General features: G+C 40.6%; 2 protein-coding genes across 2 annotated transcripts in view; one reads left to right on the top strand and one right to left on the bottom strand.

Annotated features, from left to right (window-relative positions):
- The window catches only part of LOC143652727 (uncharacterized), a 32,634-nt gene that overhangs the window by 12,616 nt on the left and 6,291 nt on the right, over window positions 1–13,727 (bottom strand). The window contains exons 2-3 of the mRNA XM_077124360.1: window positions 10,638–10,775; window positions 9,189–10,547 (exon numbers count right to left, since the gene is read on the bottom strand). Of these exons, the coding sequence (XP_076980475.1) occupies window positions 9,984–10,547; window positions 10,638–10,775 (702 nt within the window). The 3' untranslated portion in view covers window positions 9,189–9,983. The remainder of the gene's footprint in view (window positions 1–9,188; window positions 10,548–10,637; window positions 10,776–13,727) is intronic.
- Window positions 10,089–13,727, top strand: part of LRRC9 (leucine rich repeat containing 9) — a 133,303-nt gene continuing 129,664 nt past the window's right edge. The window contains exon 1 of the mRNA XM_077122475.1: window positions 10,089–10,629. The gene's annotated coding sequence lies outside the window, so the exon portion shown is untranslated. The remainder of the gene's footprint in view (window positions 10,630–13,727) is intronic.

Here is a 13,727-nt window from a genome sequence, read left to right as displayed (position 1 = left end):
TTCTCTTTCCGTTCTTCTTGAACCCACTGTATAGAAACTGTTCTTTGCAGTGGTACTAATTACCTCATCTTCCTTGATCACTCCATTTTCTTCATTTGGCTTCTAGAATACCAAAATCTCCTGTTTCCCCCCTACTTTTCTGGCTGCTTCTTCTTAGTTTTTTGCTGTTTTTTCTCATCTCTCTAAACAGTCCCTAGCGTTCAGTCCTTCAGTGACTTCTCCTTTCTATCCGCACTCACTTTTTTGGCAATTTTATTCAGTCTCATGACTTTAAATACCATCTTTAGACTGGTGACACCCAAATTAATTATATTCAGCCTCAACCATTCTCCTGAACTCCAGAATCATAAGTCCAACTTCCTAATTAATATCTCTGCTTGCATTTCTAAAAGCCATTTCAAACCTAACATGTCCAAAACTAAGCTCTGGTACCCACCCACTCTCCAAAACCTACTCCTCTTACAGCTTTCCCATTTCAGTAAATGACAACTCTTTTCTCAAATTTCCCAGGTCAAAACCTTGGAATCATCTCCTTTCCTCACTCTCCACATCAAATCCCTCACAAATCCTGTTGCTATCATTTTCAAAATATATATACAGAATCTAATCATCTCTCACCTCCTCTGTTGCTAGCATCTTGGTCTAAATCTCTAACACCTCGTCTGGATTATTACAATAGCCTCATTACTAGGATGACCACACGAGCCGGTTTTCCTGTAAACAGCCCCCATTTATGCTCTTTGTGCTGGTATAATTATTAACGGCTCCCTTTATCTCTTCAAGATGTCCCAGTTAATGACAGATTATATGGTCAACCCATCCATAGCTGACCCCTCTGCTTCTGTCATTGTCTCCTTTCAATATATTCTTCACACAGATGCCAAAGCGATTTTTTTAAAATTTAGTCAGATCAAATCACTCCTCTACTCATAATCTTCCAGCAGCTCCCTATTGTACTCAGAGTAAAAGCTAAAGTCCATTTAACAGCCTACAATATCCTGTGTAATCTGGCCTTCCATTTCCAGTCTGATTTAATCTCCTATGAGTCAATCTTTTACCACTTTGCTCCAGCTACTCTCTCATCACTGTTCCTGAAAAACGTTGGCACATTCCTGTCACAGCACATTTGTTTTTGCTTTTCCTTCTTCCTGTATTTTCTTCCTCCAGATATCATGACTCACTCCTCTTCCTCTTCCAGTCATTACTCAGACATCACCTTCTGATCATGACCTTCCCTGGACATCCAATTTAAAATTTCACACACACCCCCAATATACACATACACTTCCTATCCCTCTTCTCTGTTTTACTTTTCTTCTTAGCACTCGTCACTATCCAATCTGCTATACATTGTACTTACCTTATTTGTTGTCTTCTCTCTATTAGAATGCAATATAAATAAAGGCAGAAATGTTTTCCTGATTTGTTTACTGCTGTATCCTTAGTATCTGGAAGAATGCTTGGCACTCAGTAAAAGTTCAATAAATATTTGTTTTATGAATGAATAAACAAATGAACATGTCAACAATGATTCAATGGAGATATGTTAAAGAATGAATTTATCAGATCTGGTTCTTAGGACAATAACCCTAGAGTTAACAAGGATAGGTTAGTGGGCAGAGATTAGAGGATGAGAGAATGGTTCAGAGGCTACTGGTAAAATATGTTGCACCCTAAACTAAGGTAGGTCACAAATAGGACTCTAGGCAGGATTTAAGACTGGAAGAGGGAATAAAGTGTAGGATAACTGTGACAACCAAGCAGACCAGTGGGGGAGCCTTCTTTTGGCTGTGATGGCACTTTTCACACTTTTTCACAAATAGAAAGAAGGAAATGGTCTGGACTAGCTGGAGTTTGAACTAGGAAAGTGAAAAAGTGTGCTGTGGGATGCATGCCTATGTGTATGGGGTTTTCGTGGAATGAATTAGGTAGCTTTCCCTCCTCTTCAATTTTTTTTGAAGAGTTTAAGCAAGATTGGTACTAATTCTTTCTTGAATGCTTGGAAGAATTCACATATGAAGCCATCTGGTCCTGGACTTTTCTTTTTGGGGAGCTTCTTGATGACTGATTCAATCTCTTTACTTGTGATTGGTTTGTTGAGGTCATCTATTTCTTCTCTAATCAACGTTGGTTGTTCATACCTTTCTAGGAAGTTGTCCTTTTCATCTATATTGTCTAGTTTATTAGAATATAGTTGCTTATAGTATCCTCTCATTACCTCCTTTATTTCTGCAGGGTCAGGGGTTATTCTCTTCTTTCATTTCTGATTTTATTTATTTGCAGTTTCTCTCTCTCTCTCTCTCTCTCTCTCTCTCTCTCTCTCTCTCTCTCTCTCTCTCTCTCTCTCTCTCTCTCTCTCTACTTAGTTAAGGGTCCATCGATTTAATTGATTTTCTCAAGGAACCAACTTCTGGTTTTGTTGATTTTCTATATTGTTTTCAATTTCTTGTATTTCTTCTCTAATCTTTGTTATGTCTTTCCTTTTGTTTTAGGGTTAGTTTCTGTTCTTTCTCTTGTTCTTCCAAGTGAACAGTTAATTCCTCAATTTTTGCTCTTTCTTCTTTTTTAATAAAACATTTAAGGCAATAAATTTTCCTCTTAGCACTGCCTTTTCTCCATCCCATAGATTTTGATATGTTGTGCTTTCATTTTCATTTGTCTCGAGGTATTTACTGATTTCTCTTGCAATTTCTAACTTGATCCACTGGCTGTTTAAGAGTGTGTTGTTTAGCCTCCATATATTTGTGAATTTTTTGGCCCTCTGCCTATTATTGATTTCCAACTTCATTCCATTATTATACAAGAAAGTGTTTTGTATAATTCCAATCTTTTTAAATTTATTGAGACTTGCTTTGTGACTCAGCATGTGGTCTGTCCTTGAGAATGATCCATGAGCACTTGAGAAACATTTGTATCCTGCTGTTGTGGGGTGTAATGTTCTGTAAATGTCTGTTAAGTTTAGTTCATTTATTGTATCATTCAAATTCTGCTTCTTTATTGATCCTCTGTCTAGATGTTCTATCCATTGATGAGAGCGGGGAATTGAAGTCTACAACTATTATGGTAGAGGTGTCTATTTCTCCCTTCAGTTGTCAGTGTCTGCTTCATGTACTTTGGAGCACTCTGGTTAGGTGCATAAATATTTATGATTGTTATGTCTTCTTGTTGAATGTTCTTTTTATTAATGCATAATGTCCTTCTTTCTCTTTTAAGTGTTTTACATTTGAAGTCTAATTTGTTGGATATTAGTTTAGCTACTCCTGCTCTTTTCTGATTGTTGTTTGCAGGAAATATCTTTCCCAATCTTTCACTTTCAACCCATTTTTGTCCTTGGGTCTAAAATAAGTCTCCTGTAGACAGCATATAAATGGGTCCTGTTTTTTAATCCATTCTGCCAGTCTGCGCTTTTGATTGGGGAGTTTAATCCATTAACATTTAATGTTATTACTGTAAAGGCAGTACTTTCTTCTACCATTTGTCTTTTGGATTTTACATGTCATATCTAATTGTTTTTCTCTTTTTACCCTTACTGATAGTCTTCATTTCTATACTTTTCTTCAGATCTCTCTCTCCTGCCATTCCTATCTGCCTGTAGTGCTGCTTTTAATGTTTCTTGCAGAGCCAGTCCCTTAGTCACAAATTCTCTCAGTAATTGTTTGTCTGAAAATATTTTAATCTTTCCCTTATTTTCAAAGGACAATTTTGCTAGAGATAGAATTCTGGGTTGGCAGTTTTCTCTTTTAGAATCTCAGATATATCATACCACTGCCTTCTCACCTCCATGGTTTCTGCTGAGAAATGCACACAGTCTTATTGGGTGTGTATGGGGTTTTAATAATACTTAACTTGCCTTATGTCAAAGGTAGGCAGAATTTTGGCCAGCTGAGGGGTGGAAGGGGGAACAGAACCTAGAAGTGGAGTTCAGCCCTACGGTTCTTGTGACTACCACCCTCCCCCAACCCCACCACCACCCATTCCCTGTGGGTAAATGCCATTTCAGACTAACAAGAAAGAATAGCATCTCTGATCCATATCTCATTGAAGAAAGCGGGTTCAGCTTATGTGAACTCACTCTTCTCCTTCTTGATCATAACTGAAGTAATCCTTAAAAGACGGAAATGAGATAAAATGATCTAGATTAATATAGGGGGATGTTCTGACTCCTTTTGCCTATTTTATTAAATAATATGCATATCAAAGTGTTTATATGTTATATAAATTTATGACTAAAAATTATGATCACATTTACAGGAAAAGAAAGTGTGAAATGGTACCATTGGAGCCAAAAGACTGCATCACTGGTCTGCTTGGTTATTACAATTGTCCTACACTTTATTCCCTCTGCCAGTCTTAAATCCTGCCTACAGTCCCATGTAGTGAACTCTGTGATTTCTGGTGTCAACTCTGGCTTGAACACAAGGGTTTTCTCAGACAGGAAGGGCCTTCTGAGGTTGTTAGAATCACAGATGGGCCCCAGGATAGTCAGCGATAGCCTCCTCGCTCTATTTTACCCTAGATAGGGCCATAGTGTGTGAAGTGTGATCTTAACACTGTACAAGGAAATGGGCAGAGGGAGCTGGTAACTACTAAATTGCACCCAGCAGCCTCCCTCCACACACCCTGCTCTTCACCCGCAAGAAGGGTCTCACAACAGAAGCGCTGTTGTTAAGCTGTCTTCCCAGAAGGGGTGTCCTAGTCTAGTTTCCACAAAGGTGCTTTATTAGGTCATCAGGGTCCTGACTCAGAACACCTACACTGGAATTGTCCTGGATCAATTTTGATTAAAAACAAACAGACAAAAGCCACAGCTTCTCTGATACTGTCTACTTCTTAATTCTGCAACCTGGACTTATGGTGAAAATCTATTACTTGATTTTTACAGACAACTGTTAAACAAATGCTACCATTTATAGAATTTAGAAGGGGGACTAGTACTAGGAGAGCCCTTAATCATAAGGCCTAGAATAGACCTGTTCATTAGAAGTTGCATGGATTGTTCTTTGGTTGAGTCTGGGTCTGGAGTCAGAAGCCCTATGCCCTGGTTTTGCCACTATTGGCATGACTTTGGGCAAATTGCTCTGTGCCTCAGTCCTTGTTTGTAAAACTGGAATGATAATACCTACTTCATAGGGTTGCTCAGAGGTGAAATGAGATACGGTATGATAAGTGGGCAGCACTACTCAAGAATTCTTTTTTTTTTTTTTTAACTTTCCTGCCTCTGCCCTGTTGATTCAGCCTTAAAGGCCCCATATCCCACCCCCACCTGCTGGCCAGTGGCCATGTGTGACAGTTGCTAATACCCTTCTTACCTATTCTTGCTACACCCCTCTTGTCTCTGCCTGATTCAAAATTCTTGGCTCCACACCTTGATTCCAATCTGATTTCTGGTTCTTTGGTCAATAGCACTGCTCTGGCTCACTTGATATATAACTGAGTAAGATACATTCCCTTTCTTAACAGGTCCCAATGGCTCTTTAGTGAATTACCTCTCCCCCTTTGCTTGCTTTTCCACTCAGAAGAGGCTGTTTCTACCAGACCTCTCATCGCCTAGTAACAAAAAGTAGACATGTGATCTAAGCTTAGCAATCAGATGCTTTCTCACAGCACCCTGCATCTTGAAGCTAGGGATGCAGAGTTGAAAAAAAAAATGTTTGGAGTTAAGGTGAGATCCCTCAATAGAACAAAAGATCCAAGAGGAAGAGGATTCTGTTTTTTCACTACTATGTTCCCATCACCTAAAATAGTAAATGGCAAATACTTATTGATCAGATGAATATATTGTGAGCACTACTCTGAATGCAGGCCCTTTTATATCTTCAGCCTTAGACTCTTCTAGCTAAAACCTATAAATTGGCCGCTGATCTTTTAGGTTCTATACTGCTCTTGACCAAGCATTGACAAACTTTCAGTAAAGTTGCAGATAATAAAAGGCTTTGCAGGCAACATGGTATCTGATGCACAACTACTCAACTCTGCCATTCTAATGTGTAAACAAATGGAAGTGGCCATATTCCAGTAAAACTTTGTTACAAAAATAGGTATCAGACTGGATATGGCCCGTAGACCATAATTTGCAGACCACTGCTCTAGGTAAATAATGTTCTTCTTTACCCTTCTCTTCCTATTGCTACATATCCCTCACCCTTACCCCAGCGACCAGAACCTCACTTCTTGGAGTGTTCCTGACGCTATATTGGGAATATAATTGGACATTTGATGAATGGGTGGGTTAGCTCTCAGAATTGTAGCCTGAGGACTCCAAAATTACACATATTCCTCTATAAGCATTCATTAGTTATTTGGAGCTTTAAAAGATGAGAATCCTAAAATTGCCTTCCAGACACATGTGATTCTATTTCAGTACCTGGTGATGCCTTTTGGCATGTGCAGTAGCCCGGCTCTATTCCTAGGGCCATAACTGAAGCTGGGACACCGAATGACTTCCATACCTGAAAGCCATGGTGTTCCTGAGGCAAACCAATGCAAATACATGCTTCATTTTACAACCTCTTGTCCAAGTGAGACTGACTAACCAACCAGCACCACTCTGTTAAGACCAGGAACTGCATCTTTGAGAGCTCAAAAGTGGAGTTCTTGAACCTTTCCTTCTTCAACCATTATTCCACAAGTTCTTAGACAAAGTAGCCACATTGTGGTGAGGCAATGTCCTGAACAATCTAAAATACTTAACAATTTCTGAGATTCTCCATATACTAAAGGTATTTTAGCCCAAGAATCTCTATCCTCATTGCCCATTTTGACTTAAAAAATAAAGCTGTTTGCTTAAATCTTATGTCTTCTCATTCACAGCTGCCAAATGCTCCTTTGGAATAATCACCATTAATTTTATAGTGCGCTTAGTCTCCTCCCAAGATAACAATACATTGCAAAATTGTTGGAATCCCTCACAAGATAATATATTTTATTACTTACAGATTCCAACTACTGTCTCTCTTTAACATTTCTTTCTACATTATTTACTCTCACACTTTATTTTTTACTATGGCCTTCAATTATTTTTTTAATTTTAAGAAGCATTTTAAAAAGTTGGAAAAAAAAAAGCAGCAGCCTTTACACATTAGTATTTACCTTTCCTCTGCTCCACAGGTCAACTTCCTGAAAGAACTCACAATGGAATCCTGAATATGTCTTTCTGCAGCTACACTCACCTACGGACAACTTTAGTCCAGTGTAATGCAATAAAAGTCTAAGGGAGACCAGCTCCTCTCTGCCAGTATAGTAGGCATATGCTGCATGAATATGTTAGACTAGCTAAGGGACTGAAGACAGACGTCTCCCCACCCAGTCCATGTTCTTTGACAGAAATGGTGAGGTCAGAGCTTCCACAAATTTGTTTTATATAAGCGCCTCTCATCCATTCTTTAGGTGGATGTCCGGCTTCTCAGAAAGGTACAGACCAAACCTCCCATTTGGTCTGTACCTTTCTTATTACCAGATATTAATAATCTGGTAATATTATTAATATTACCAGCTGTGGTGTCAGTAGAAATCTAGCATCTTTTCCATTAGATACTCTAGGTCCCTGTCTTTGATTCTTGGGGCTGGAGTTGAAGGGTAGAGCTAAATTAATGGGGTAAGTAGAACTCAATTGTCTCTGAGTGGCTCTAGATAATAGTCTTCAAGGTTTTTGGCAGGGGCAGGCAAGGATTATATGAAGGGACATTATTAGATCATTAATTAGGGACTGCGAGAAATGGACAGAATTAGACTTGCAAGAGATATACGAAGGAAAGAAGCAAGAGAAGACAGGCAGTCTCCAGATACAGTGAGCTCTCTTTACTAGTTCCCTATCCTGTATGAATCCAAATCCTTCAACATGGTATTTATATTTCCTAGGATACAACAGCATGCTCTCTCAAGGAATTTTAGTTTGGAATTGCTGCTTGAGATCTCTGACTGCACTTCTTCAGGTAAATGCCCTAATGCTGCTTCCCCTACCCCACCCCACTCCCTAATACAGGTTACAATCATACCTTCCCTAATACAGGTTACAATAATGCTTTGTCCAGTCCAGCTTTACCATCTTCAAGAAAGAAGAGTCGGACATTTATACAGTAAACCACTTTTGCCAATTTGGGTTTTATAAGTTCCAACCTGCATTTAGTAATTAGTTTGTTGAAGTGGAACTTCATTTTACTTAGAAATTACTCTAAGTTTTCAGAGAGAGGAAAAAAAATCATCTGCCAGCTTCCTGCTTTTCCAAAGAAAACGGAAGAAAACCAGTATGTTATGGGCTTTCCAGAGTCTGGTATAACAAATAAATCTCCATTATTTTCAGATTCAAGACACATTTACCCAAAAATAACTGATTTAAATGTATATGATTTAGCTTTTGTCTAGGAGTGTGAACAAAGGTGAATGAAATGGAGTCTTATTTCACTTTAATTCACTTGACTTTTAGTAGTTTCAATTTCATTTTTCATACAGACATAAATCCTTATCAAAACCTTTAAAGTGAGAAAAGGAAATTAAAAATGATCTCTGTTTGTATTCTTCCTTATGGCTTTAAACTGTAAGCATCTTTTGCTCCAAATACCATCTGGAATATGTTAGGAACAAGCAATGCTTACTTTCAGAATTACTTTGGACAAAATTTTGCCAAGTCAGCAGTGATTATTAGTCTACATCTATCCAGGAACTCTGACTCAACTGCCAACTGGCCAGATCGTTGAGCTTTACCTAGAAATAATAACATTCTTAAAATTATCTGTCTATATAATGTAAATAAAATTATGTGTGGGCCCTCTTCCAGTGTCTTTTACTGGTTAGGAAAATCACAACAGCTTTCTAATATACTTTAATAATTTCCATACTTTCATCCAAGAGTGGCAGCTCCAAAATAAGAACTTGATGTAGTAATTCATCTAATTTCTGATCCAATTTCTTTATCTAAAAGTGTAGAAATCTAAACAATTGTCTTCTACTAAGTCTTCATACATTATGAAGAAAATTTCCCCCAAAGACAGGACATCTCGTTCAACTAGATTTTCAGAGAGGATAGAACTAAAAGTACAAATATGGACCAGATATTTCCGGTGTTTAAGTTGCGAAGCCACAAGTATTTTAATTAATCAAATGATTACCATCTATAATAACAAATGGAACTGAAATTTCTGTGAAATAAAAATGTAGAAGGAAAATTAGTTTACCTTTTTCTATGTACTTACGTATCTTTACAAACAGTATTACAGATAAAGTGAACTGAACCCCGGAATATTTGTTGACATATGTAGATGAATGGAAATATTCTTTATGCATTTCTCTATATATGTCTTCTTGAGAAAGCAATTTCAAAGTATAGTCTATTGAGTAAAGAGGCCATCTGGTGACTGAAAAAGAGCACTACAGTTGCAAGTCTGCATGAACTGAACGTCATAAATATTTTACTCAGAACTGAAAACTGCCCAACTGAAACGCAATGCAAGGCACATACGCAATCTTAAAATGTCTAATGGTATATTTAAAGTAAAAAGAAACAGGTGAAATTAATAATATATTTTTATTTAACGCAACATATAAATATTATTTTAATATGTAATCAACATAAAAAGTATCAGCAAGACAGTTTACCTATCATTTTCATTCTAAGTCTTTGAAATATGACGGATATTTTACTGCACATCTCAATTCGGACTAGCGATATTTCAAGTGCTCAACAGCCACTCGCAGCTGGACGCTACCATAATGTGCAGCTCAGATCCACAGAATGCAATGAGAATTACAGTTATTTTCGTTTGCAATTTTTACTGACTTCATTCACTTCTCTGCCCCTCGACCCACTCTTTCAAAAAATCTTTTTCGACCCTTAGATTCTACTTGACTTCGTAAACATCTGTGGCCTCCTGAAGACTCTGAAATACTGCAAAGGCACTCAGCAGCCAGTCTGAGAGCTACAAAAGGACCCGTGGAGGTCAACAGTTCACCTCCGGGCCGCAGGGGCCGTCGCTCGGCCTGCGCGGACCTCAGACGCGGCCGCGGGCGTCAGGAGACTGCAGCCGCCTTCCCGGGAGGCGGCCCCGAGGGATCCACGCCCGTCCGCGTCCCGGCCCGCCCTGTGACCTCACAGAGCCATTCCGCTCGGTGTCCAGTGCAGCGAGGCTCGGGGCGTCCAGGCCCCGACAAGCAGAGCTTTCCAGGGCGAGAACGCCGGGGGCCGCGGCGGCAACCGCCAGACTAGGACCCGCCGCCATGCCCACGACTCGCCGTTTCCAGTCGGCTCCTAGGGTCCTGGCGAAGGCGGGTCGGGGAGAAAACCTGCTGGAAGGTCGGAAGACACCCCGCGGCCGGAAGCGCCCAGCCGTCCCCCCGGGAGCGCGGAGGGGTCTTCCGGGTGGACCCCTGCCTCTGCTGATTGGCTCGCGCTTGCCACCACGTGACCCAGACCCGCGCCCGCCGCGGCCTTCCGACTCCCGTCGTCCCCCTCCCCAGCCGAGGTCGCCGGAAGCGGGGAGCCGGTTTCCTAGGCAACCGCGGGGGGCTGGGCGGGCGCTCCCGGCCCGGGGCCCGCGAGGGGGTGGGGCCCGCTGCTGCAGGACGGATTTGAGGAGGTCGGCGTGGGCTTTGAGCCGACTGGGATCGCCCGGGCATCCATCCTCCGTCTAGGATCGGGTGAGTACCTGTTGCCCGGCGGCCTTGGGGTGTCCCTCACCTGGACGCACGCGCCGGAGTCGACGCCCTTCTCCTCCCTCGGGGATCGCACCCGGAGGAGGACGCGAGTGAAGCAACAATGAGGTCAGGGGCCCCGTGCAGTTGCACTGGAGAGAATACCAATGAAAGACAGTGACAGGGCCTTATCTGGGGGTCCGGGTGACTGGAGAAGAGCAGGAAAGGGGGAGGGGCCCACAGCCACCTGTGCAGCTGTCACTGCGCAGGTAGGAACCGAGTGCCCCTTGGCCAGATCCGACACTGCTCACCTAAGGGGGAAGGGCGCTTGTGTGGCCCGTCAGTGAGAATGGATGGACTCTGATTTCCTTTATGCCCGAGGCAGAAAGCAATACAGGTTTCTAGTTTGCAGAAAAGGAGTTTGCTTTTCTCAGAATGATTCCTTACCCATCTCACGGCAGGCGTTGTGTATGTACAGTGGTCCTTACCTCATTATTATACCCTGATCGGCAGCATAAGAGCAAGTATCTCTTTAATTATACCATGTGGGAGTCTGTGGTATGACAAGTAATTCAGATCACTTAGCTTTTTATTGAGCATCTAGCATGTGCCTGGCACTGTGATAAACTCAAAGTCCCTGCCCCATGAACATATAACCTCAATGCGAACATCCCAGTGCAATGTGACAAGTACTAGATAGAGGGCATATGCAAGCCTTAAGTGGCGTTGCAAGGAAGAGAAAGATTATGATACTGCTAAGATTCACGTACTGCATTCTGATGCAGCTAGCAAACTAGGACACTGCATCAGAGTAACCCTCATGATCAAAGGCATGGCGTATTGATTTGGATGTCCCTAAAGTTTGGCACAGTATCAGGAGATTCCCTGGTGGTAAGGTTTAATAGTTCCATATCCTTTCTCCCCTTCTTCAGGGGACTTTGCCCATACTGTTTCATTATCTGCTTAATATACTCTAAGATGTATCCAGGCATTACAATAATCTATATAGGATTAAAGGACCTCGTTCTTATTCTGTGCTCCCTGTGTTTCGGTTGTTCAAATGAGCCATACAGATAGGTTGAATTAGATTATGCACCACAGAAAATTTCAGTTCCAGACCAAATAAACCTTTCTTCCATTGGTCTCAAAGAGTATGTGTGGTTCTAAAATAAAGACACTGTCTTCCTTACCCCTATGTTCTGAATTACTTTAACCCCAACCTGTTCGGCTTCATTCTTATCTCTAAATATCAGGTTATATATATAAAACAGCTTCTCAAAATCCAGAAATAATAATCACCGCTCATACTTAATGCGTGCACTCTAAAAGCTTACAATCTAGGCCCTGTTTTCTTATAAGCATTTTCTAAAAGTGACCATACCATTCTTGATAATTCGTTTCTGGCTTATTTTGTCTCACCAAATGTCCCTCGTGTTCATTCACATCGATGCATGCCTCACAACTTTGTTCCTTTTCATAGCAGCACATCCTCCATTCATAAATATACTGTCATTCGCCAATTTACTTCTCCATCAGTGCATCCTTCAGCCACCTGCAGTCATCGGGCATCACGTAGAGGGCCCAAAGTCCACAGTCCATCAATATTCTCAATTTTAGATAATTTCTTTGTTCTCAAGGGAAAGAAAACCAATAAACACACCCTCGCCAAATAGGAAATCTAAACGTCGTATTAGCTCTTGTCCCTCTCCCCATTATTAACTGCTGTTGCTGTGGTAGTGCTGATGGTTTCCTTTTGAACATAGTTCAGAGCGTGCGATAGCAGTTTTCCCCCGTACCCTGGACTTCAACACTCTTTGTACAAGAATCGTATCTTTGAAGTAATTCTTGCTAGAACTAGTTCATATTTCTAGTGTTAATCAGTGGGCACGTAGGTCTTTACAACCCCTTTCAATCTTGTTCATCTTCAATATGGTAATATTACTTCTAGACCCACTAGAGAACCACCTTCACTCCTATCTATTCCCTTACATTGGAGTTCAACCTCATTAGCTAATAGTTCACACATCTCTAGCTTCTTTGTATCTCTATGTCCCCTATATTCTGTATTATAAGCCTCTGATCATACCTTTATACTTACCATAAAAGTGCAATCATACAGTATTTATCCATTTGTGTCTGGCTAATTTCACTCAGCATTGTGTCCTGAAGGCTCATCCATCTTGTCATGTGTTTCAGGACATCATTTTGTCTTACTGCTGCATAATACTCCATTGTATGTATATACCACATTTTCTTGATCCACTCATCTGTTGATGGGCTTTGGTTTGTTTCCATCTTTTGGCGATTGTGAATAATGCTGCTATGCACATCGGTGTACAAACGTTTGTTTGTGTCCTTGCTTTCAGTTCTTCTGGGTATATACCAAGTAGTGCTATTGCTAGGTCATAAGGTAGCTTAGTTTCTTAAGGAACCACCAAACAGTCTTCCATAGTGGCTGTACCATTATACATTCCCACCAGCAGTGCATAAGTGTCTCAGTTTCTCCACATTCTCTTCAACATTTATAGATTCCTGTTTGTTTAATAGCAGCCATTCTTATAGGTATGAGGTGGTATCTCATTGTAGTCTTGATCTACATTTCCCTTATAGCCAATGAAAATGAGCATCTCTTCATGTGCTTTTGAGCCATCTATATTTGCTCTTCAGAAAAATGCTTGTTCATATCTTTAGCCCATTTTTAATTGTTTGTCTTTTGTTGTTGAGTTGTATGATTTCTTTGTATGTACAGGAAATCAAACCTTGGTCTGATACGTGATTTCCTAATATTTTCTCCCACTGAGTTGTCTGCCTCTTCATATTTTGGACAGAGTCTTTTGAGATGCTGAAGCATTTCATTTGAGAAGCTCCAATTTATTTTTTCTTTTGTTGTTTGTGCTTTGGGTGTAAAGTTGAGGAAGCTACCTCCTATTACTAGGTCTTGAAGATATTTCCCTGCATTTTCTTCTAGAAGCTTTATGGTGCTAGTTCTTATATTTAGGTGTTTGCTCTACTCTAAGTTAATTTTTGTGTAGGGTGTAAGATAGGGGTCCTCTTTCATTCTCTTGGCTATTGATATGCAGTATTTCCATGCCCAATTATTGAAA

The sequence above is a fragment of the Tamandua tetradactyla genome, chromosome 12 (genome assembly GCF_023851605.1).
Source record: "Tamandua tetradactyla isolate mTamTet1 chromosome 12, mTamTet1.pri, whole genome shotgun sequence".
NCBI lineage: Eukaryota > Metazoa > Chordata > Mammalia > Pilosa > Myrmecophagidae > Tamandua > Tamandua tetradactyla.
Note: the sequence above shows the minus strand (reverse complement) of the source record. Positions and strands in the feature narration are given on the sequence as shown.